This window comes from Aedes aegypti, chromosome 2 (assembly GCF_002204515.2).
Source record: "Aedes aegypti strain LVP_AGWG chromosome 2, AaegL5.0 Primary Assembly, whole genome shotgun sequence".
Taxonomy (NCBI): domain Eukaryota; kingdom Metazoa; phylum Arthropoda; class Insecta; order Diptera; family Culicidae; genus Aedes; species Aedes aegypti.
In genome coordinates this window covers 274,205,351-274,230,489 of record NC_035108.1, presented here as the reverse complement: position 1 = coordinate 274,230,489, position 25,139 = coordinate 274,205,351, and the positions used below count along the sequence as shown (strand labels likewise).

At 38.7% G+C, this 25,139-nt stretch overlaps 1 protein-coding gene across 1 annotated transcript; it reads left to right on the top strand.

Moving 5' to 3' along the window:
- Window positions 1–587: 587 nt before the first annotated feature.
- Window positions 588–21,937, top strand: LOC5570433 (Krueppel homolog 2). Its single transcript, XM_021845108.1, has 3 exons — window positions 588–956; window positions 20,897–21,030; window positions 21,098–21,937. Exons 1-3 carry the CDS (start codon window positions 603–605, stop codon window positions 21,321–21,323), a joined length of 714 nt encoding a protein of 237 aa, XP_021700800.1. The 5' UTR covers window positions 588–602; the 3' UTR covers window positions 21,324–21,937.
- Window positions 21,938–25,139: the final 3,202 nt, after the last annotated feature.

The following is a 25,139-nucleotide window of genomic DNA, read 5'->3' as shown; positions in this document are numbered from 1 at the left end:
CTTCGCTTAAAACTCAAAAGCTGTCCAGCCCCTTGGGTGATGATAGAAAAATGAACATTATTTTGATTGAGTTAACAAAAATCACATCAGAAATTGAGACCAACATTTTATATGAAAATAATCATAATCATAGCAATCAATTTGTTCTTTTTAATATCAGGATTACAAAAAGGTAAACTCGAGTTTGATTGTAAATCGAATTTGAAATAAATTATAATATTAAATTCATATTCATTTGGGAAAGTTTTAAGAAAACATGATATCAAAATGCTTTTGTTAACGCTCAATAACATTCTGATAACCGAACCTGAGTACTGTCTTAACCCTGTCATAGGCCGCACGGAAAATTATTGTAATCATTACCTCATCCAATTGAATTAACAAATCTTAGGCTTGACTCCAAAGAACGATTTAGAAATCTTAATAATCCATTAAAACTGCACCTCTATTGATCAACTCTAACTCGAAATTTGGTTTTTCAAATTTTCGATGATATTGATTAGAATGAAACAAACGATAGACATAGGGAACAAAATAGAAAAGAACAGCATGGTCTCCAGTGTCAACTTAATGCCAATAGATTGTTTAAAGCGTGAGTTGAAATGATGAAGTCATTAGGTCCCTTTCATACGTTAATTTTTAATGCTCTATCTTTACATGTTCAGTTCAATTTAATAATTATTGTATTTAAATTCATTTGTTACAGAAATCCCACCAATGCCTACTACAAAGTATTAATGGCAAATGCCGCCACAAGTGCACTTCGCCTCCATCAACGCATGCCGCCGTTCAAGTTTTCGCGAGATTATCTTCAAAAGCTGCTACTGGAAGACTCCTGCCACTACCTGCTATACTCGCTCATTTTCCTGTACGCCTATCCGGTGCTACTGATCATCTTCCCGGTCACTTTGTTCGCTGTGCTGCATTCGGCTAGCTACTCCCTCACACTACTTGACGTAAGTATTATTATATAGCGTGTAATAAATTATCTGTTCGAGTTGATTGAAGATTCCTTGCACTCTGGTTCGCGGTTGTGGAAAAAGTGAGTGAAGATAAGATTTGAATTATCGCCGCCTACTAGATCGCATTACCTGGCTTGGGTTTGATGGTAGAATCATTGTACATAGAGTGCCACTGTCGCGAGTGTGTTTATGCAGTTCTGCAATATTATTCTGATCATGGCTAATAAGAGTAGTATACATAGAGATAATGTGTTTGTGGTTATACATTTATTAACTGTGAAGCGTTCAATCCTCAACATGCTCCCCCTCACCATTATTCCCTTCAAATGGTAACAGACACAACTTAGCAATAGATCTTTTGAGTTCACCCTTTGTTGTCATTAACGTTGCAACCCTGACACGTCCATCCGGTCCGGGATGAACCTTAATAACACGACCTGTGATCCATGTATAGGGTGGCAGATTATCTTCTTTGATAAGACATAACTGTCCCACCAACAAATCTGGTTCCGTACTGCACATTTTTTTCGTCCTTTGCTGCATAGTGTTGAGATATTCTAGTCTCCACCGTTCCCAGAAACTTTGAAGACTTTTTTGAATCTGTTCATAACGAGTTAACCGATTGGACTTGAGTTCAGCGTAATTTCGATCCGGTGGTGAGTTTATTGGACCTCCAACTAGAAAATGTCCAGGTGTTAACGGATTTGGGTCACGTGGGTCCGATGACATGGGTGAAATTGGCCTTGAATTCAAACAACCTTCTATTTGCTTGAGTAGTGTCAGCATTTCTTCGTAGGTTGGAATAGTGGGACCGAGAACCCGCCGTATGTGCTGCTTCACACTTTTTATTCCTGCTTCCCATATCCCGCCAAATGCTGGTGATCGTGGAGGTATAAATTTCCACTCCACTCCTTGTGTTTTACAAAATTCTTGAATGTCCGGTGCGACTTGATAGTTGAAACTTTCGGCTAATGCCTTGATTTCATTTTTTGACCCCACGAAGTTTGTTGCATTGTCACAGTAAATCGTTTTGGCCCATCCTCGTTGACCTGCAAATCGCCTAAGAGCAGCAATGAAATCTGTCGTTGAGAGTCCGCTTACTAATTCTAAATGAACCGCTCGAGTTCTGAGGCAAATGAATAAAGCAAAATAGATTTTATGCGTTTTTTGAGTCCTGACGAAAACTTCTTTGGCGGTTATTGGCCCACCAAAGTCTATTCCACATGTTTCAAATGGTCTTCCTGGGTTTACTCTTTCAATCGGAAGCTGTCCCATGATCTGACTTATTGGTTTTGGTTTGTTACGAAAGCAGTTCATGCACTGATGAACCACTCGACGTGTGAGATTGCGACCGTGTATAGGCCAATATTTCATCCTCATCGTATAGAGAAGACCTTGACTACCCACGTGCAAATTTTCCACATGCAATTGAACTGCCAGAAGTTGTGCAAGTTTGCATTTAGCTGACAAAATTATTGGGTGCTGTTGATCAAAGCTCACTCCTGCAGCTTGTATCCTTCCACCAACGCGAAGAACCTGGCGATCATCTAGAAATGGTTGAAGAGTTATAAGAGAGCTGGAACTAGGCAAAGGCTTGTTCTTTTGTAACAGCTGTATTTCAGCGGCAAACATTTTATTTTGTGCCATTCTTGTAAGACACAACTGTGCATCTTCAAGCTCCTGTATCGTCAGCAAACCTTTTGATCTTTCTTGTTCTTTAGTTTTACAATTCCTTCTGAATCGTAAACAGTATGCTGTTACTCTCTGCAGCTTTTTGAGTTTGGAAAAACGATCGAGAAGTGAATACTCCTGTATGTCTTGAGGACATTTCTTTGCGGATCGTTGTGGCTGATTTTGATTCACCAATGTTTTAATTGAGACATTACTCCATGGACTATCGCGATCTCTAAGGAAACCAGGTCCGTTCCACCAAATCGAGCTATCGGACAATTTTAGTGTCGACGTTCCCCTAGATATGAGGTCCGCTGGATTATCATTTGACCGTACATGATTCCAATTTTCAATTGGAGACATCTCGTTGATTTTTTTTACACGGTTGCTAACGAACGTTGGCCTTTTTCTATTTGGATTGTTAATCCAGTCTATTGTGACCATCGAGTCAGTCCAATAATAGATTCCATGTATTTGAACTGATAATGCTTCTCTGACCTTTGCCATTAGTTCTACTAGCAAAGTAGCTGCTCTTAGTTCCATGCGCGGGATAGTTATATCTTCTTTATTAGCTTTTTCACTGCACGGTGCGATCCTGGACTTAGAACAGAGCAAGCTGACATAGACTCCTTCTGCGCAAACAGTCCTAACATAAATAACCGCCCCGTACGCACGTTTGGCTGCGTCTGAAAAGCCATGCAGTTCCACTAAGGTACCCTTGCTTGGTACGTGTCTAGGAAACGATACATGTTGGATTGCATCAACTTGCTTGCAGAACCATATCCATTCTTTTTCAATCTTTTCTGGGAGTTTTTGGTCCCAATCTAGTTTTGCTGACCATATTTCCTGCATTATTAATTTTCCATGCAAAACAATGGGACTGATGACTCCTAGAGGATCAAAAATTTTCTGCACTTCTGACAAGACGTTTCGCTTGGTTATTTTTGCATTCACGTTTACATCAACCTTAAACCCGAACATATCATTTCTTGTTTCCCACTGCATTCCCAGAATCTTAACTGCAGAAGTACTTTCATCCTCCGGTACGATGGACGGGTCGTTAGCCTTCCATTTATGTAGCTCGAATCCTGCACTCTGCAGAACCGTGCTTAGCTCTTCCTTCGTTCGTATTAGCTTTTTTAGTTCGTCGTCTCCAGTTAGCACATCATCCATGTAAAAGTCCATAATTATTACTTGGCTAGTATGCGGATATTGATCCTCATATTCGAGACTAAGCTGTCTTAGGCAGCGTGCCGCAGCAAAGGGAGCCGAGCATGTTCCATACGTAACGGTATTTAGGCGGTACGTGACGACAGCCTCTTCTGGAGAAAACCTCCATAGTATAAGTTGCAGTTGACGATCACTATCGTGGATCAAAATTTGCCTAAACATTTTTTTGATGTCTGCTGTCATTGCATATCTATGGCACCGGAACCGCAGGAGAATGTTGAACAGATCTTGCTGTATTGTAGGCCCGCTCATCAGAACATCATTCAACGATAGACCTGTTGATGTGTGGGCTGATCCGTTAAACACTGTTCTCAATTTGGTGGTAATGTTGTCAGGTCTAAGTACTGGGTGATGTGGAAAGTAAAAAACTGGGTTATCACTGCTCAAATTCTCTTCTACTTTCTCCATATGTCCTGACGCTAAATAGTCCTCCATGAAGTTGTTGTAATCGGTACGCAGCTGACTATTTTTCTCGAATCGTTTCTCCAATCTGAGCTGCTTATCCAGCGCTAAGGTCTTGGATTCCCCCAGCTGTTCAACACATACTTTTGTGGGTAGTCTCACCACAAATCTACCATCTTCATTTCGTCTGGTCGTATCCACAAACAGTTGTTCACAGATGGTTTCTTCCTCTGACCATTCTTTTACTGTGAGGTTGACAGTTTTTTCATGCATAAAATGGTTCAGACTTTCACCTAAGTCCATTCTGGTTATGTTACCTCCAACAATCCATCCCAACGCCGTATTCTGTACAAGCGGTAATTGTTCACCTGGTTGGTAGGTAGATATAACTTCGTTATTGCACAAAATATATGAGCATTATTTTTATAATTACCGATATCCATGTTTCCATTTCGCAGTATGTCAAACATTACCGATACTCCCAGAAGCATATCCACAGGACGACTCAAGTGAAATTCCGGATCAGCCAATGTTATGTCGCTCAAGTCCCAACCATTTAAGTTCACATCTTGTTCGGGTATTGGCCCAGTTATTGTCTCGGTTACCAAAGATAATATAGTTTTGCAGTAGGATGAGGTTCTGGCTTTGAAGAAGATAGACGTCTTACCCATTACTGGTTGCACTTGTTGGCCAAACCCGACTACATTTACATGGGCTGAACCAATATGACCTCCCAACCTTGTTACAAAAGCTTTTGTTACAAAATTGGACTGCGACCCTGAGTCCAATAATGCTCGACAAGAAATGGGTGAACCATTTGAATCCCGTACCAAGACCGACGCAGTGGGTAACAGAGTTTTCAGAGTCGATTGATGGAATACATCTGTAGCTGGCTTGTTCTCCATCTGAACTTTACGATTATTGTTGAAGCTGTTGTTGTTGGTTTGATTTCCACGATGAATCGATGTATGGTGTCTTCTATCACATTTAAGACATCCTCGACTCCGGCATTGCTCTGCTGTGTGGTTTGTTCTCAAACAGTTGAAACATAGGGCAAACCGTTTTACCATTTGTAGTTTCTCGTCGATTGATTTAGCGCTGAATTTCTGGCAACTGGACAGTGCGTGATCCCTGCCGCAGGCAACACATCCGTAAGTTTCGTTTCGTCGATTCACTGTCAAAGCGCGAATTTCGGGTCTTAGGCGTTTCGCTGGTGGTGGTTCTAAAACTTGTCGGGATTTTGATGGTATTGCGTCCAAAACATGGCATCTCTCGTTCACGAATTTCTCCAGTTGCTTATAACTTGGTTGCGTTGTTCCTGAGGCTGATGACTCCCATTCTTTACGAGTTTCTGAATCCAGTTTATTAGCCATTAGGTGTATCAGAATGGCGTCCCAAGATTCCACAGGTTGCTCCAAAATTTGCAGGCACCGTAGATGTTTTCGAGCCGAATCGAATAAATCTCGCAAGGCTGTTGCTGACTCCATCTCAACTGCCTTCAGCTCAAATAGTTCGCGGGTGTGCTTTTGTATTAGAAGCTTTGGGTTGTTGTACCGCTGCACCAGCAGATCGTAGGCTATCGCGTAGTTTGTTTCAGTGGTTGGCAATGAGTCGATGAGTCCGAGAGCTACTCCTCGTAAAGACAGTTTGAGGTATTCGAATTTCTGGATGGTTGGAAGAGTAGTTCTTTGGTGTATCAATGAATTGTATTTATCAATCCATTCCAGCCAGTTCTCTCCTGAGCCACTAAAAACCGGAAGATCAACTGTTGGAAGTCTCACTGATTCTCTGTTGAAAACACTGGCGCCTTGGATTCTTTTGCCGCAAATCATTTTTTCAAACATCGTCAAGCCCGTTAAATACTTCACCTCGACTTCTGTTCGATTTTCAACTTCATCTGGAATCCATTGCTCAAGCGTACTCTGCATCTGGTCGTACGTTTTGTAGCAATCTTTAAGCATGTCTCTTCTGATTTCCAAAAGGGACGCTTCCCTTTCAAACACTGCAGCTGTCTCAATGATCTGAGAGATGCGCGTGACTGCATGATTTCGCTGAACTACTGCCCTATCAAGATCTGACTGTAATATGGCATATACTGGTTTATCCTGAGGAATCTCCTCCTCACGCTCCTCGCCTTCAATAACCTGCGGATTTTCGGCTGTATCCATGATCTGTTAAGAAAGTAGTTGAAATAGAATAAAAGATTCTCGCTAGAATTGTGTCTTGTTTCTTTTTACTCTATTTCCGTATTTTCAGTTCAATGTCACCGAATATTTAATACCGTTAAGATTTTTCCGAACCATAAGTCAAGACATGTGTCTCTTGGCCCGTGTGCCAAACTTAACCTCAATGCAAACTCGAGGTCTGTTTGTAAATTATTCCAACCCGTGTGTTAGAATTCATATCGCTTTTCATGTACAATTCTTAACCCTTTGACTGACTGATTCCAACCCTCGTGTTGGATTATTTTGGTTGCGTAACACAATTCGCTAATTTGAAAATCATTTTTTCACTCCAACCCACGTGTTGGGAACCGGTGGCAGTCTTATGCCGTTCTGTTTTATTTCAACCCACGTGTTGAAATCCGGTATAACGACCCAAGCGTCGTTCTGTTTTATTTCAACCCTCGTGTTGAAATCCGGTAGCACGACCCAAGCGTCGTTCTGTTTTAGTGGTTTTATTTCAACCCTCGTGTTGAAAAAAAATCCGGTAGCACGACCCAAGCGTCGTTCTGTTTTATTTCAACCCTCGTGTTGAAATCCGGTAGCACGACCCAAGCGTCGATGATTTCCAACCCGGGTGTTGGACACTTATATTCAATCAATCATACCTATTTGGTGAAAAGCTAAAAGTTACAATTAATTTACCTTTCCGATGTGAAAAATGATCAATCCGGTTCGAAGGACCAAAATGTTCGAGTTGATTGAAGATTCCTTGCACTCTGGTTCGCGGTTGTGGAAAAAGTGAGTGAAGATAAGATTTGAATTATCGCCGCCTACTAGATCGCATTACCTGGCTTGGGTTTGATGGTAGAATCATTGTACATAGAGTGCCACTGTCGCGAGTGTGTTTATGCAGTTCTGCAATATTATTCTGATCATGGCTAATAAGAGTAGTATACATAGAGATAATGTGTTTGTGGTTATACATTTATTAACTGTGAAGCGTTCAATCCTCAACATTATCCATACGTTGGCGCTTGCGATTTTTACGATAAAGTCGGAAGAGACAAAGAGACATAACATTGAAAATTGTAATTTCTCAATTCTTAATTCTGTTGATATTGTGCTTGTCTTAAACAGGCACTAGATGACGGATGTTGGTACACGTTATTACCGTTAAGAAGATGACCAATATAAACCTAAGGGTTTCATCTGGTTATCTGTGAACTCGTTATAACTAACAATGCATGTCTACGTCTACCCATGTAACAGCTAACAGAGCAGTTTAATTATCTGCAAGATGCGTTGTAACCTTTATGTGCAACCCCAACGATCACATATCGTAATGGGAATTCACATTGCGTGCTTTAGTGACTGTTTATTTGGACAATGCATCAACGCAAATCGACATGAATGATAATGATTTATATGCATTACTAGTGTTATCAATGCACTTGAAACTTGAAATGCAGTACTCTACGCAGCGCTGGTAGAGACTTGGTCACTATTTCTCAGGTTTTCACTGCAAAGAAACCTTTAGGAGGATTTAAGCATTTCTAAGAAGTTAAATGAAGAAATTCGACTTATTGAAGTTTTATCAATTTGGGTCAAAAACGCAAAAGCTTAAGTTGAATTTTGGGTAACTCTCGTAACATGACTTGAAACATTCTTCCAAGTATGTGAAATCGTTCATGGGCAATACATTTGCAAGTGTTAGAAAAATATTTGTAATTTGTTTGTTTTGACCCATTCTCACTCCTTTGAACCACTGTCACCGTCACCCCCATTGACGGTACTGAAAAAAAAATCTTGTGTAATCAAACGAATTCGCAGAAGAATCCTTGAAGAGAAATCTGGAGTAAATGCTAGAGGCTCTAAAGGGTATTTCATGACAGATTATTTTCGTCGTTTCTTCAGGAAGAGCTTTGAGAGTACTTCCAGTGATTTCTCCAAAGATTCAGGAACGCATTCAAGGATTCCTCAGGACAACCGTCAGAAATTTTTTTAGCAAATCCTCCAGCAATTGTCCCAAGAATTATTCCAAAAAATCCTTATGACGATTTCTTAAAAAAAAAGCTCAAAGAAAACCTCCAGAAATTGTTCAAGGAAATTATTCAAAGCAGTCCCAACACCTCCTGTATTTCCATAGGGGTGTTTCCATAATACTCCAAAATTCTTTCAAAAAGTTTTTCACCAAAATTCGATTAGTGTTTCCACGAAATGTTACTACAATTCCTCAAGTATCCCTTGGTCGATTCTCCGAATAGTTCTTCCAGCAATTTATACGAGAATTCCTTCAAAAATTAATCCATGGAATTCTCAGGAATTGCTCCACAAAACCGTTTCATTTGAGGAAATCCACCGTTTCCTTAAAATTATTACTCCAGAACAGGGGTTTTCACCCTTTTTGGCTAGTAAAGCACTTTTTGAAATAAAATGATTGCGCGGAGCACTTGCACTTCATCACCACTTCGTTTCAAATCAGGATTTTTTCACACACTGAAGGTGTGGCCCACTTAGATTTGGAACAAACATCTCTGGTTCTTACAACGACTCTAGTGGTCCAATTTAGAAGCTGAATCGTCCATGTGTGCTCTATAACAATAATAACATCACACGATTTTTTTCGCAGCTTAATTCGAACGCACTTCTGAGAAATTCAACATGGAAGAAGAGAGAAGGAAAATAATTGCGCACAAAAATATGAAAAAACCGTCCTGATCAGGAATATAAATATCAAAAGTGTTAGGTGTGTGGCTCGTACTGGATAAGTATGAAGTAACTATTTTGGCAGATTGGAAGCCACAAAGGAAGCGTCAGGCAGTTACTTAGAGATGGTCGGGTTTCACATTTTTCAAACCCGAACCCGACCCGTACCCGACTTATTTTGTTTCTTCAAACCCGGACCCGACCCGAACCCGAGACAATAATTGAAAAGCAAACCCGGACCCGACCCGAACCCGAAAATTTTTTGCTGTGTAAACCCGAACCCGACCCGAAACCCGAAAACAATTTGTAAGAAAAACCCGAATAATACCCGAGTTTGAAAAGATGGTAAATTCATCGTTTCTGATGCATAGGGAAGCTTTTAGGTTGTTACTCTGTTCACAATTCTCACCAAACCCGAGCTAAACCCGACTCAAACCCGACTTGTTGTAAGCCCGAACCCGACCCGTACCCGATAATTTTGTAGCCTTCAAACCCGACCCGAACCCGAAAAATTTATAATTTTCAAACCCGAACCCGACCCGAACCCGTCGGGTTCGGGTTCGGTTCGGGTTTCGGGTTTGAAAACCCGAGACGACCATCTCTAGTTACTATGCACGCAGGGTTGCCACATTTAAATCTGTATTTTTTCTTTCAATTATCTGTATTTCTGTATCCTAGAACAAAATATCTGTATTTTAAATCTGTATGCTTCAAAACTGAGCTAGAAGTTAAAATTATGCAAGAAATTCATGAAAATACCAATCATTTGTAACTAAATTGCGGGATTGTCACATCTAAGGTTAAATAGTAAAGCTTTCAAAAATAAAAAAAATTCACTTTACTCAAAAATCTGTATAAATGTGTATAATTTTGGCCAAATTCTGTATACAGAATCTGTATATCTGTATTTTAACAAAAAATCTGTAATCTGTATATACAGATTCTTGGTCACAACATATTCGAGAAAATCTGTAAAATACAGATTAATCTGTATATGTGGCAACCCATGCACCGTCAGCTGTGGGTTAAAATTAGAACCATTGATTCAAATCCAATCATTTAAGACCGCCATGTAGCCAAAAACGAAGTTTTTGCCGTGCAGTACCGTGCAATGGATCCGACTTCGGATATTGAAGCCTCCGATCATACCATGTCTGCAAACAACCAAATAGGGAACAAAATTATAGAAATGTGGCCAAATTCCGTACCATGAAGTTGTTTGATCAAGTGTTAACGGAGTTTTAGGATTTTTCTATGATAGGTGATACCCACGTAATTGACCCCAACTCAGCCTCAGTTTTTGGGCTATTATTTATGAAGCAGAAGCTAAGAGCGAATCAAAGTATCGCCAAAACATCGACAAACTGTAAACTAAGGGGTCATGTACAAATTACGTCACGCTCCGAGGGGGGGGGGAGGTGGTCAAGCCAAGCGTGACAAGCCTTACAAAAAATTTGGAGGACTCATACAAAAAACGTGACAAAGGGGGGGGGGGAGGGGGTCAAAAAAGTTGAAATTTAGCGTGACATAATTTGTATACCATCGCTATATGGGATGAAGTCAAAAATATGGATGGAAACAGTGTGCGCAAATTAATTAATCGTATTCCGGGAAAAGTCCGACAATTTCTAGTAAAAGGGGATGAATATTTTTTTTATTATTTTTCCTTTGAAGCTTACAAGTAATGCAACATTTGAGTTTAAACAGAATTCATTTTTGTAGAATTATATCCAAATTATTCCAATTTGTGTATGCTCCAATTCTAAATGGGCCACACCTTAACCCTCTAGGCTCCGGGACAGAGCTTTTATTTTCATTCACACTCAATCTGTTCGGGAAAAATAACTGGGTTTTTGAACTACCTAAAAAGTCAGTAAACTAAAAAAAATGTCAGAAATCGAAAAACAGAGATTTTTCACTGAAATTTTGCAGAGAGCTTTCTTTTTATATCATATATTGATAAAAAATCAAACATGGTGAAATTTACTTTTCAATTACGCGTGGCGACAGTTTTCATTTTATTGACTTTTTCGGTAGTTCCAAAACCCAGTAAAATTTTACCGACCCCTGTAATTTAATCTAAGTGTGTTTGATTGGTGCTCTGAAACCAATAAGTTTAAGTCTGGACATGTTTTTCAACCGGAAACAAGTTTTCGCTAATCACATTTTTACAACTTTTGCAACGAAAAGAATAATTCATTCTAGATTTTAGCCATTTCTAGATTTTAGGTAACGGAATAGTGTAAGAATACATAATTTGTGTTTTGTTCTTGCATGGGAAGAAAGGTAGAACCGGGTACTTTTCGGGTGGGAGCCGGGCTGAGAAACAAATGTAACTTTCACCCGAAGCAACATGAGTAAAAATTCTTACAACTCTTGTATTTGACAAATGATTTCATATTAGTTCCACCGCAGGTAACCTCAGAATCCGCTCATTGTCTGGTCATCTGGTCCAGTTATCAATACATGCAAGAAGCATATTTTTACAGCAACACTGGGTTTATTTCATGAAGTTTGAGGAGTTACATCCATAGTTTTGAGCTTCATCCATGTTTGTATCCTGATTCACCGGAAGTGACCCTACATCTCAGCCTTGGCCATACAATAAAAATGACAATATTTAGAGTTGATGTCTTGTATTGGGTTTTTGGGATGATTTCATGACCTTCAAGTTGCCGCATATGCTGCTCCGGGTCGAATTTACATTGGTTCCTCAGCCCTGGCTCCTATTTGAAAAGTACTTCCGGAACCAGGTTCCGACTTTCGCCCCATGCAAGAAAATAAACCAAATGATGCATGCTTGCATTGGTCCGTTACTCTTAAAATGGTTAAAACTTTAAATGGCTTGATTGAAGTTATATGTTTCGGAGCACCAGTCAATTTAAAATAAAAGATCTCTCCCGTGGCTTTGAGGGTTAAATCGACCCTATAATTCCTACGAAAATCGTGAAGTAATTTTTTATCGGCCTATCTTTCTTTTATTTTGATTTTATTTTAAACTTTTATTTTTAACTACCGGGTACCCCCGTTGGTTTGACCACATTTAATCTGAACACTTTTTAATTTGTACCCCGCTAATTTGCACATCGTTCAGATTAAATGGTTCAAACGTCATTTAGCTCATGGAACGGAGGGTAGTGAAAGGGAACGCTTTGGAACGGAACGTAGAATTAAAACAAAACAGTGAAAGAGGTAACTAGAAACACGGTTCTAGGGTGACTAGATGTTCAAACTAAAAATGAACCTCGATGGTTTGCGAGAAATTAGAAATTAGCGGGGATATACGGTAGTTGTCCCGGCATACGTTGTTTCGCCACAAAGTAAGCCGTTTTTTGATGTTATACAAACTACCGTACAAACACCATTTCATTTTTATTTATGTAGATCAAAGAAGATTTGTTTTGACTTACAAATCCTTTTTTGTTTCAGGCTGTGACAATTAGGCATCTGAATGAAACTATATTTAGTTTTTCGTCAAATGTTTTAAAAATTAGGGACTTTGAAACGGCTGAACTGCTTTGGTTAGAATTTCACGAATTATGTTTTCAGTTCGAACAACTGAACGAGTTTCTGTGGCGAACCATTTAAACTTTTATTAATGTGTTTTACATGTTCAAAACTCAGGAAGATATTCGTAATTTTGTATCACGTTGTCAAAATCTCGATTATCATCAAAATTGCATGCATGTATATCGACACCCTAAAAGTTTTAAAGTCGTCGAGGAAAATTCAACTTCAACTCAATGGGAAGTATGCGCTCCAACAGAAAAGTAATCGCCTTATCTCGATGTGTGGGAAATTTCTTGCAAGAAATTATCAAGAAAAGCATTTTTCTTTGATCGTAGTACGCACTTGAAAAAAAAATGTCATTTCAAATGGAGATTACTGTAAAAAAATCCTTAATCATTTCTTACGCAGAAATTTTTACTTTTCTTGAGCGAAACAGCATACTTAGCTTAAAGGGTTATTTTCCATACCTACTTAATTGAAGAAAACTCAATTTTTCATCTAAAACTATCCTATTCAAACTGTTTGAGACAATTTTTGGAAACAGAATAATTTTTCACTTTTCAATTACAAAATCTAAGCCTAAATGATGATAAATTTTCGAGCTTACCTTTAAGTAGATGAAAAACCGATTTTAGTACTACTACGGACTCGATTATGCGGGGACTTGATTATCCGGGATTCGATTATCCGGAATTTTAGACTCGATTATCCGGAATTTGTTTTTGTTAGCAGTAGGCGTTTGGACCTGAGTTTAATCATAGTAACCCTAGATAATAAATGAAAAAATAAATCTTGTCATTCAATGTTCAACTCTCAAACCAAACAGTAGTTCTTTCTACGACAATATACTAAGAGGTTTTGAGCCCAGATTGAAACATTTCCACTGAAATATGTCACGAGTCAACTCTGAAGTAAGCGGTGTAGGAGATGGTGTTCAAGCAACTCACGGAAGGAGAGAATTTCCTCAAGTTACTCATCATAGTCATAGTCTGTCAAGTCTACCCTCAATAGAGCGATTGATCGGCAGAGACAACTGGACAACGTGGAAATTCGCTGTCGAGACGTTCTTAGAACTAGAAGACCTCTGGGAAGTTGTGAAACCAATACCAACCGCTGAAGGAGAAATTATCATTGATGCAACCAAAGATCGCAAGGCTCGCGCAAAAATAATTCTATTTTTGGATCCTGTTAATTACGTTCATGTCAAAGATGCGAAGACGGCCCGCGAGGTATGGGCGAAACTGGAGGCAGCATTCGAAGATAATGGCCTTACCAGACGAGTAGGATTGCTGAGGAAACTCATTACAAGCAGCCTTTCATCGTGTGATTCTATGGATTCTTACGTCAACGAAATCATCTCTACAGCTCATCAACTACGCGGGGTCGGATTTGAAATATCTGAAGAATGGATTGGGACCCTCTTGTTAGCTGGATTACCCGAAGAATACAAGCCTATGCTGATGGCACTGGAAAATTCCGGTATCCCGATCACTGGCGATAATATAAAAACAAAATTACTGCAGGAAGTTCATTCATCGTCGGACAAAAACGCATTTGTAGGTAAGCATGTATACCCGTATAAGCAGAAGCAAGGCGCAAACCATCCAAGGTCAGCTGAGCAGCCGCCGAAGGGACCAAAATGCAAGCACTGCCACAAGTTCGGTCATATCGCAAGAGATTGTAGAAAGAAGAAGGGATCTGCATTTTCTGCGGTATTGTCCACCAACAACGAAGAAGAGAGCGATGCCTGGTATTTTGACTCGGGAGCTTCAGATCATTTTACCAAGGATAAGTATTTATTAACGGAGCAACGATCGGCGACTGGTACAGTATTAGCAGCAGATAAGGCACCGATGAAGATCGAATCATCCGGAATCGTCAAGCTAGCAGCAAAATGTTGTCCAAAAGATCCTCCAATCGAAGTCAACAACGTGAAATACATTCCAGAGATGTCGAATAACTTGCTATCAGTAAGCCAGATTGTCCGTAGAGGCCATGAAGTACATTTCAGCAGAGATGGTGTGAAGGTTATCAATCCAAGTGGAGCAGTAATTGCAACCGGCATTCATGATGTTCGCAAAGGTCTATTCAAGTTCGATGAAGATAAGAGCGCTGGAATGTCCTTAACATGTGTATCATCAAGCATGCAGCTGTGGCATCGAAGGATGGGCCATCTCAACATTTCCAGTTTGAAGCAGCTTAAATCTGGTTTAGCGTCTGGTGTTATGTTCGAAGAAACTGAAATTGAAAATTGCGTCGTATGTGCCATGGGAAAACAAACTCGCTTGCCGTTTCCGAAGAAAGGACACAGGGCGGATGAAGTTCTGGAGATTGTTCATTCTGATATCTGTGGACCCATGGAGGAAAAATCACTCGGTGGAAGTCGTTATTATCTATCCTTCACTGATGATAAGACAAGACGAATTTTCATGTAATTTTTGGAACGAAAAAGTGAAGACGAAGTCATGCGAGCATTCAACCAATTCAGGAGTTTTGCTGAAAATCAAACTGGACGAAGGCTGAAAACGTTAAGAACTGATAATGGAAAGGAATTCACAAACAAAGCTTTCCAGAACCTTTTGAAGAAGCATGGTATACGACATCAGACATCTGCTGACTACAATCCAGAACAGAATGGTATGGCTGAGCGCGTTAATCGTACAATTGTGGAGCGAGCGCGCTGCATGTTATTTGAAGCGAAGTTACCGAAAGCTTTTTGGGCAGAAGCAGTAGCAGCGGCTACATATTTGGTAAATCGTTCTCCAACGAAGGGGCACAAGCAAACACCAGAAGAAGCGTGGTCTGGACGAAAACCAGATTTGTCCCGAGTACGTGTGTTTGGATCAAAAGTCATGGTTCACGTTCCTAAGCAAAAGAGAAAGAAATGGGATGCCAAATCAAAAGAAGCTATATTCGTGGGATATGAAGAAGAAACAAAAGCCTATCGTCTATACGATTCCGTTAAGAAGACCATATTCAAGAGTCGAGATGTTCTTTTTATCAATGAGTCAATGGAACGAGATCAAGAAAAAGGCAATAATCTATCAAAACGATCAAGAAATCACAATTTTGTTAGCCTAGATTTTTTAGAAGATATTCCTGTTACTAATTCGAATAATGAACAGCCACTCAATACTGGAGAAGAGAGATTGCAAGTTTCCCATAATGGCGTGATTCCAGACGAACCCGATGATGACGACGAACTGCAAGAATCTGAGGTTTCGCAGTATTTTTCGCAAACAGAAAGCAGTAATGAAGATAGTTCAGACGATTCCAATGACGTGACAATAATGGCGCTCCCTCCACGAACAACTTCAAACCCACCGTTGTCACCGGTGTTGAGGCGCAGTGGATGGGAGCGCGCATTCCCTGGCAAGTATAACGATTATTATCTTCCAAACAAAGGTTTGCCGTCGTACCCAATTTCAGATGTATCCCGAGAATCAACCAGTCGTGAGCATCAACAACAGCAGACGAATGAGGAACCACCACCAATCCATGGTTTGAAGGCAGTACGGAACATCAAAGATCCCCGAACTCCAACAGAAGCATTGAACAGTGATGATGCGGAGCTGTGGAGAGCTGCCATGGATGAGGAGTTTCAAGCGCTACTAAAGAATAATACGTGGGATTTAGTTGATTTACCAACCGGTGCGAAAACGATTGGATGCAAGTGGTTATTCAAGACCAAGGTCGATGAAAAAGGGAAGGTCGTCCGATACAAAGCAAGGATTGTCGCACAAGGTTCTACTCAAAAGTACGGAGTGGATTATGATGAAGTATTCGCTCCTGTGGCCAAACAAGTTACGTTCCGCATGTTGCTGAGTATTGCTAGCCATAGAAAGATGTATGTGAAGCACGTAGATGTTAAAACAGCTTATCTTAATGGACAACTGGAGGAAACTATATATATGCGGCAACCTGAAGAATACAGCACTGGATCCGAGCGCAAAGTTTGTCGATTAAGGAGGAGTTTATATGGATTGAAACAATCGGCGAGGGTCTGGAACAGAAAAGTCGATTCAGTATTCAAGATGTTAGGTTTCAAACAGTGTCGAACTGATCAATGTTTGTACAAGCGCAAGACTACAGGAGGAGAGACAGAATTTATTCTGATTTACGTTGATGACATGATTATTATTACAGCAACTGAAGAGGAATTTGTGTCGCTCTACAACCAGCTTGAGAAGAACTTTGCCGTTACAAATCTAGGAGACGTACGAAGTTTTCTGGGAATTGAGGTAGAGAAAGACAATGAAGGATACAAACTCAATCAGCAAGCATACATTCGCAAGTTAACCGAAAGATTCAATTTGCAAAATGCGAACCCGTCCAAAGTTCCAATGGACACAAGCTATTTACAGGAGAAAGAGGAGAGAGAACCGTTATCTAGCAATTCGCAATATCTTAGCCTTATCGGAGGTCTCCTGTATATAGCAGTGCAAACCAGACCGGATATATCCGTAAGCGTTTCGTTACTGGCTCAGAAATCAAGTTCACCGAGTCAACAGGATTGGAATGAAGCGAAGAAGGTACTGAGATATTTGTATGCAACAAGAGATTATAAGCTGAAGCTGAGATCATCACGAGAGAACCTATGCATGTACGTTGATGCTGACTACGCAGGAGATTGCAGAGACAGAAAGTCGTATTCCGGGTACCTAATCAAATATGGAGGAGGAGTTATTGCTTGGGGTTCGAGAAAACAGACAAGCGTAGCTTTGAGTTCAACAGAAGCTGAATTTATTTCCCTTGCTGAAGGATGCCAAGAATTAATTTGGACTAAGCGACTGTTGGAAGAAATTGTTGAAGAAGATATTGGACCAATCACCGTATTTGAAGATAATCAAAGTTGTATAAAACTCGTCGAAGGTGACCGAATCGAACGCAGGAGCAAACACATTGATGTACGATATTTCTTTGTGAGAGATCTGCAGCAAAAAGAAGTCATCAAGATGAAATATTGTCCAACCGAAACAATGCTGGCAGATATTCTTACGAAGCCTCTGCAACGTGTACGTTTGGAGCAAATACGAAAGATGATCGGAATACTACCAGATCCAATCGAGGAGGAGTGTTAGCAGTAGGCGTTTGGACCTGAGTTTAATCATAGTAACCCTAGATAATAAATGAAAAAATAAATCTTGTCATTCAATGTTCAACTCTCAAACCAAACAGTAGTTCTTTCTACGACAATATACTAAGAGTTTTTTGATGTTCTTGTTTTTCAATTTTTATGCAACTCTAAGATAACACAACGTAACAAAAATGACATTTTTGCGTGTCTCAAGGACCAAATTATGTGTCTCTAGTATATTTGGGGTTGCTGAATCTGGTGCCATTCTCAGAAATGTTCCAGCACGTCACAATTTTTAGCTACAGGTCGCCAAACTTGTATAAAACACTGGTTTTATTAATGTTTACATGAAATTTAAAGTACAATTTATCAAACTTTTTTGTAATCTTATTCACCAAACATGCAAAATAGAACTTGAACTTTCATTTCAGACATAATTTGATTGGAATTGCGCGATTAAATTTCGATTAAATCGATTTTTTCAACATGCTTGCAGTCTCCATACAAAATTCTTCGTTTCTTCTATATGGCAAAATACAACAATTCTCTAAACCATAAAAAAATAACTTTTCCGTATCGAAAGTATTACAAACTTTAATGATAAGTATTGTTATATACATAAAGTTTGAATTCTGTGGCAAATTAAGCTAATATATTACCTTACAAGCTGGCAAACTTGCATGCAAGTTGGCTGAAATAGTCAATTTTTGCATTTTCAACAGTCGATATCTCAAAAACTAGACGTGCTATGATATTTCTGAAAACGGCAATGGATTCAGCAACCCTTAATTAAGTGAATAGACGTATTTTGGTGCTGGAGACAAAAACGTGTTTCGCAGTGTAATTTGGTATTGCAATATACAATATGAATGGTTTTGCCACTTAGAACGTATTTAAGAAAAGTGGGGTTTGAAAAAGTGTTTTATTTTTTGTGTATGCCTGCCAAATTTTTTTTCTTGTAAAAAGACCCCTACTGTTCCTAGAAAAAATTTCTGGCTACGCCACCGCATCATATGAGTAAAATAACGAAAAAAGGTAATATTTAAATTCTTTTGTCAAAGATTTCAATTTTGTTCTTAGTGTTTCGATTATCCGGAGGATTCGATTATCCGGAGTGAAAAAAAATCGATACTCCGGATAATAAAGCCGTCTTCAGTACACGACACTGACACGAATCTAGTACACGACACTGAAGACGGCCTCACAGTTGAGGTCGAAATACGCGTATCTGCAAAGGATACAAACTAGTGGAATTAAATGGTATAGTACTGAATTCGGTTTTCATCTACTTGCTACTTTACGCTTAAAAATGCTGAAAGATTTTGTAAAAATACCGAGCTACATAAACGTTCGATTATGATCGAAATTTTTACACCATTTGCATTAGCATTATTCACTAATTCGTAGATGATACAGTCCTAGACCGTTGTTCCCGTCCGTTACCATAGTCAGAGATTTGGGACTAACTTCTCACTCTTAGATAAAATTGACGCATCCTTCAACAGTCGAGAGCTGTCATGGCCACGTCCTTGCGAATGCTGGGGGAGAGCTCTACGACCTATCATAGGTGTAACGGGACTTTGTGGAATGTTGATGGGAAAGATAATGCCATAGGATACATTTGGTATACGTTCTGGTCAGTAAATGGTTGATATTAACGTATTGACTGCAGATTTTTTATATGTATTGTGATTTAGAGTCACCACCATTGCAGGACTTGCCACGTACTACGGTTCCTCCTAATTGATATTAACCTTCCAGTCGTCGCGCGGTTTGCCACCGTCAGAACCACCACGCTGCTGTTGGGAACGAAGAGCGAGGTTTTTCCACCAGTGTTGTACAAAATACAACAGCGCGACGACTGAAGTGTTAAGATTTCCGTCTGGTGATTTGACTTTCAGACACTCTGGAGAAGAATAAGTGATGTGGACCTGGTATCCACGACAACTTCATCCAGCCAACTGTCTGCCCATATATCCCACCCGTATATAGTGTTTGTATTACAAGCGTTGAAGGGATCAGAATGATGATACAAAGCGAGAGATGTGCAATATCCGCCGTTTCTGGTTCTAGCGCTAGAACATACGAATGAGCGTGGAATGAGTGAAAGATAAAGTACCGTTTTGTCTTAAATTCCGAACAGACTCATATTCCGAACACTTGGTTTTTGTATGGCGATATGGTTGAAATGTTTCGCTGATATATGTCATAAAATTATAAGGAAATTGCAATTCAATTTGAACGTATTCAAATCTAATTTTTACGTCGTAGTGACGATTCTCTAGTTCGAGACTCTAGCTGTAGCTCAGATAAATTTATTTGCGAAATTATTAATTTGAATGCAATTTATTCGTGCTATTCGAAATTTGAATTAATGTGTTCGGAATATGAGACAAAATGAACACAGTGTTCGACATTTGAATCAAAATGTTGTTGCATAATTTTACGTAAAAACAATACTAAACAAGTTTGAATACACATTTCAAACACCACACCGCACAGTTAACAATTAGGCTTTGCGAAGAAATTAAAATTTTCAATATCAGCTAATGTATGCCTGCCAGATGCATTTAAAGTCACTGTTGGGCTCAAGTGTTCGGAATATGAGTCAAAACGGTATTGACAGATCGATTTTTTACACCATCTCGTTGAAACCGTAATTCACCATAGCCTCGAAAACAGCATGAGGTGAAGATTAGTTAAAACCACTTCTAAACTTGAACAAATACAAATCTAAAGAACAACTCAGTGGAAAATTCGATGGATTTGTCGCTTAGATTTTCAGTGAGATCAGTTGTTTTGTTCCCTATATTCGTTTGGAATTTCTAGGTATGGCTTGGTTTGGTATACTCAAAAACGTAATTTAATACAAAAAGTTAAAATATATCACAGCATTGGTACACATTTTCAGAACTGTCGCGAAGCACCTGCCAAGGCTTCTATGGTGCTTTTTCCAAAAATATAAAAATTGCAAAATTTGCGCTTGCAAATTAAATTTTGAAGAAACCTTAAAGAAATGAGCAATGTTGACCCGGAACTATACGCCTAGACGCCTAGACGGCACTGCTTATCGTATGGCGAGCAAGTTCACTAATTTACCGTTTCTGTCAACTCTTTGACCCAAGCTGTTTCAGTATACATAATCAATCATTATATATTTGCTCTCTTTACAGACACTCGGACAGAACTCATGGTGGGGCGCACGACTGTTGATCTCTCTGGTTGAATTCCAAACCAGAAACATCCTTCGATTGGCAGCATTTGCCGAGATCTTCATTATGCCTCTGGCCATCGTATTAGTATTTTTGTAAGTATTTGATTCATCGTACAAAAGTATGCGCTCAATTCACTTTCGTTTGTTGCCATTATTGTAGGGGAAAAGCCGGTATTATGACTCCACTGGTTTACTACCAGTTCTTGGTGCTGCGCTACTCGTCGCGTCGCAATCCCTACACGAGGAACGTATTTTACGAGTTGCGTCTTGTAACGGAGAATTTCGCCAACGGTACACGCACGCCAGCAGTCGTGCGCAAGGTGCTTCAAGTCAGCATTAGCTTTATCAGTCGGTTAGCGCCACCCATGCAACAGCAGCAGCAGTAAATGCAATGTGCTAAACGCGGAGAGGATAGTTAAATAATTTCCACAAACAAACAACTTCAACAATCATTTCGAAAGACCATTTGCACACCCATCATCAATCACACCTTTCCATGATGCGGATTTTAAAGGCATTTTCACCCTAGACGTATTTAGTGGCAGGCTGGTTGAGGTGAAGATAGAAAAAGACATCGACATAAGGCATGAGTCACAAAAAGCACGACAACGTAAAACGTGCTGTTATTTTCTTACACTAACAACATTTCAATGTAGGATATGGGAAACCTCAAAGTAAGTTAGTTTAACATTTTCTTTTTGTTGGCGCAATGTGGTTTTTCTTACTCGTGAAAGGACAATTCGTGTCGTGGTTTGATCGTTTGAATCAAATCTTAGGAAAATAGACGATCATTTACACCTGCTAATCGAAGATTTTATTCAACCCAGAATCACAGAGAATGAACTTAGTTATTATTGCGTTTCATGTTTTATTGAAGGGCGGTAGAATTTAAATCTGTTTTCTATCCCTACGAGGATGATTGAACAAAACAACAAAATGTGAATGAACATGCATGGTTTATCGGGCAATATATGTTAACAGAGTGACACGTTTCCTATAATGTTGTTGTAGTTAAATTTTAATCTGTGAAAGAAATGGCCTTGAGTTATACTACCCATAATCGCATGTCAGTCTCATGTCTGCTGTATTTCATATCCACATGTGGGCAAGTCTCATAATTTGATTGGTTCGGTTGATATTGCCTACCTTGTACATACACTGCTACAGTGCACTGTGTTTTGTTTTATTTTTTCGCCTGTCGAAAGAGGAGATATGCAGGTGAATTCCGGCGCACATTTTCTTCGAAGAGAAGAAATTTTCTTCCATAATCCACCAGCAAGAAAATTTTCTTTTCTTCGAAGAAAATACGCGCCGGAATTCGCCTAATGGTACTGTCATTATTACTATAACAAACTACCAGACAAACTTTCATCCAATTTGGAGAAGATTAGGAGGTGCCTCAATTCGAATTTGTATTTTTGGCTCTTCTTTAACTTCAAAAAATTCTAACGAGAATTTGAGCTGATCGTAGTATTAGTACTTTACAACTTTTGAGAACACTGTATGCCGATTATAGATGGTTTTGACCTCATAAAATTGATTTCTGTTATTAACCCTCTAATACCCAACCCCGCCTTTAAACGGGGTACACTTTGCAATGTTGTGTATTTTTTCGTAGCTCGGAAATCAAAATGATTTTTTTTTTGGCTTAACGATCAACGCTCCGTCAACGTAATCATCGTCATCATTCATATTCGATGAAAATGTGTTCACTGTGTTTCGGTTGGAGAATAGAATACAGTAAACACATTTTCCTGTAAATTCTCTTGGTTTTGAACGAAAAAACTGCTTTTGAAAATTCCGAAATCAATGACGGATCCTGCCCCCTTAAACATTGACTCATTACACACATATAAGAAAAGTTTTTTTATGACTTAAAACGTTTTTGTATTTTTGAAAATTGTTTGAAAAATTGTATTCTTATATAACCTACAAATGCATGGGGTTCATTTAACGTGTAATATAAAAATTGTTCATTTTATATTTTTCTACAATCAACAGTTTGAAGAAGATCAGTTTGGTGTTTAATAATTTCAAACCTGTTTTTCCGTTAATTACACGGAAAATAGAAGTATTTCCAGAAAAAATATTAAACATTTAATATTTTTAAAAGTACCACAAAAAACTTGAATTTTTATTATTGCCAAAAATCAGTACCTATGAGAGGCTTCAAGAAAAAATAATAAGGATAGGAATAAAAATAAATCATTGTCCAAAACGAGTTAAGAACGATTTTAGTTAACTAAAAATGATATTTAGATCGAAAATTAAAATTTGGGTATTAGAGGATTAAAGTATTTGTAAAACATACATTACTCTACAGTTTTTTTTTCAACGACACTCTTAACCTCATGCCTAATCATAAAAATTCAACCGTAGTATCATTTCTCTGCCTTTTTTGAACTTGATTGTAGTACATAATTTTCGTATCCGAATTACAGGTAAATTGTAAAAAATCGTTTGAAATACGACACTCCTCTCTTCTCGGCATTTAGAGCAGCTGCCAAAAGGCGCAATTGCTGACATGTTATAAAATTGAACATAGTAACTTAGCTTTTTCAATGATGGATGATGATTGAAGCAAACATCTAGCAAATGTCATCACTGCAGTCGTGCTTCAAACAACATTCGCATTTGATGCCAAGTAATTGCGTTACATATTATGTGATATAGCCCCGAGGTCAAGCTTCTCGACTTCCGATCTTGAGGAGTTGGATTACAGGAGTTTATTCAGTTAGTTGTTCAGGTCACATACTCTTTGGAGTTGCATCATATGAAAGATTATATTGTTTTAAATTAATCCGTAAAATAGGTGAAATTTGTGCAAATAAACACAAATAAAATAAGTTGAACAAAGTATTAGAACATGCAGAATGAGATTTTGTTGATTTCACGAGAAATGATAAGATTAAGAAATAATTTTTAAAGGAATTCCTTTGAATTCGTTTTCTTAGGAAGTTCCTAAATTTTCCAGGATCCGGTGATTTTTCCATCGATTTTCTTTGTATATCTTCTAAGATTTACGTAAAGAACTTAAAAAAAACCTTTGTATGATCTCCTAGAGTAACAACTGGGAAATACGATTAAGAGATTATCGAAACAATTATCTGAAGTCTTCGTAAAAAAAACTCGAAATAATCCTTGAGGAACTTACTGAAGGTAGTATCACAGACAAACAGACGTAACACTTAGAACAAATCTCGATCCAAATCATAGTTGCGAGGACATGTACGCCCAATGCTAAAATTAGTGTGTTTGACCGACGGGCCAACAGATGGCGGTAGTGTGTAAACGTCAAACGCGAACAAAAACGATGCGAGCGCTGCGGGTGGGGGATTGGCCACCTACCATATTTTTGAATCGACCGTTAAAAAGGTGGTCGATGGACAATGATGAGAGTGTGACGTCTGTTTGTCTGTGGTAGTATCGTTGAAATACTCAAAGATTGTGAAGAAAATCCTCTAAGCATCCTTTGAAAAATCGTTGAAATACTCAAAGATTGTGAAGAAAATCCTCTAAGCATCCTTTGAAAAATCGCTGGTATAATTTCTAGGAAATTTGGTGGAGTAATTTCTAGAATAATTTGTAGAGAGATTTCTTTATGAGTCCCTGAAATTATTCCAGATGAAATCTCATGACAAATCATTAGAAAATTTCTTTTCAAGACAAGTGAGACGAAATTCTTGAAGGACCTACTGAAAAGCCGCGTTCAAGTCTGAATTTCTCTATGGAGCCTGTTGGATTTTGCATTAGGATTCACTGCAATCAGAATAAGAAAAAACGAGACTTGAGAGATTTTTGATTAAAATAGATACCTTACAGTCTTTCTATTAAAAATAGAGACTTTTAAGATACTTGCATCAAAACAGAGACCAAATCTCTCGAAAAATACCTGCTACCAACCCTAAAACATTTTTTTCAACTCAAAACTGTTAAGTAAATCTGTATATTCAGCAGCTTGAATATTAAAATATGAATACAATAAGCATGTTTGAATTTAGGTAACAATAAGAAGGGAATCATCAAATTAATTTCTTTGTTGACGAATAAGCCCCAAAAATGCTGAATATGCTCTTTAAACATATACAATCTACAAAGATATATAAAACATTAAAGATAACATTAGTTACATTAATTTAAATGTAAAATTGGTTTTTGTTCATCATGGATTTCATGCATTTTTGAATAAAATAAAATAAAAT

Excerpts from the sequence above, each read along its gene's own strand:
- LOC5570433 (XM_021845108.1), top strand. The coding sequence starts at position 603 with ATGATGAAGTCATTAGGTCCCTTTCATACGTTAATTTTTAATGCTCTA. Across the intron at positions 957-20,896 it reads ACTCCCTCACACTACTTGAC|ACACTCGGACAGAACTCATG; the intron begins GTAAGTATTATT and ends CTCTCTTTACAG. Across the intron at positions 21,031-21,097 it reads GCCATCGTATTAGTATTTTT|GGGAAAAGCCGGTATTATGA; the intron begins GTAAGTATTTGA and ends CCATTATTGTAG.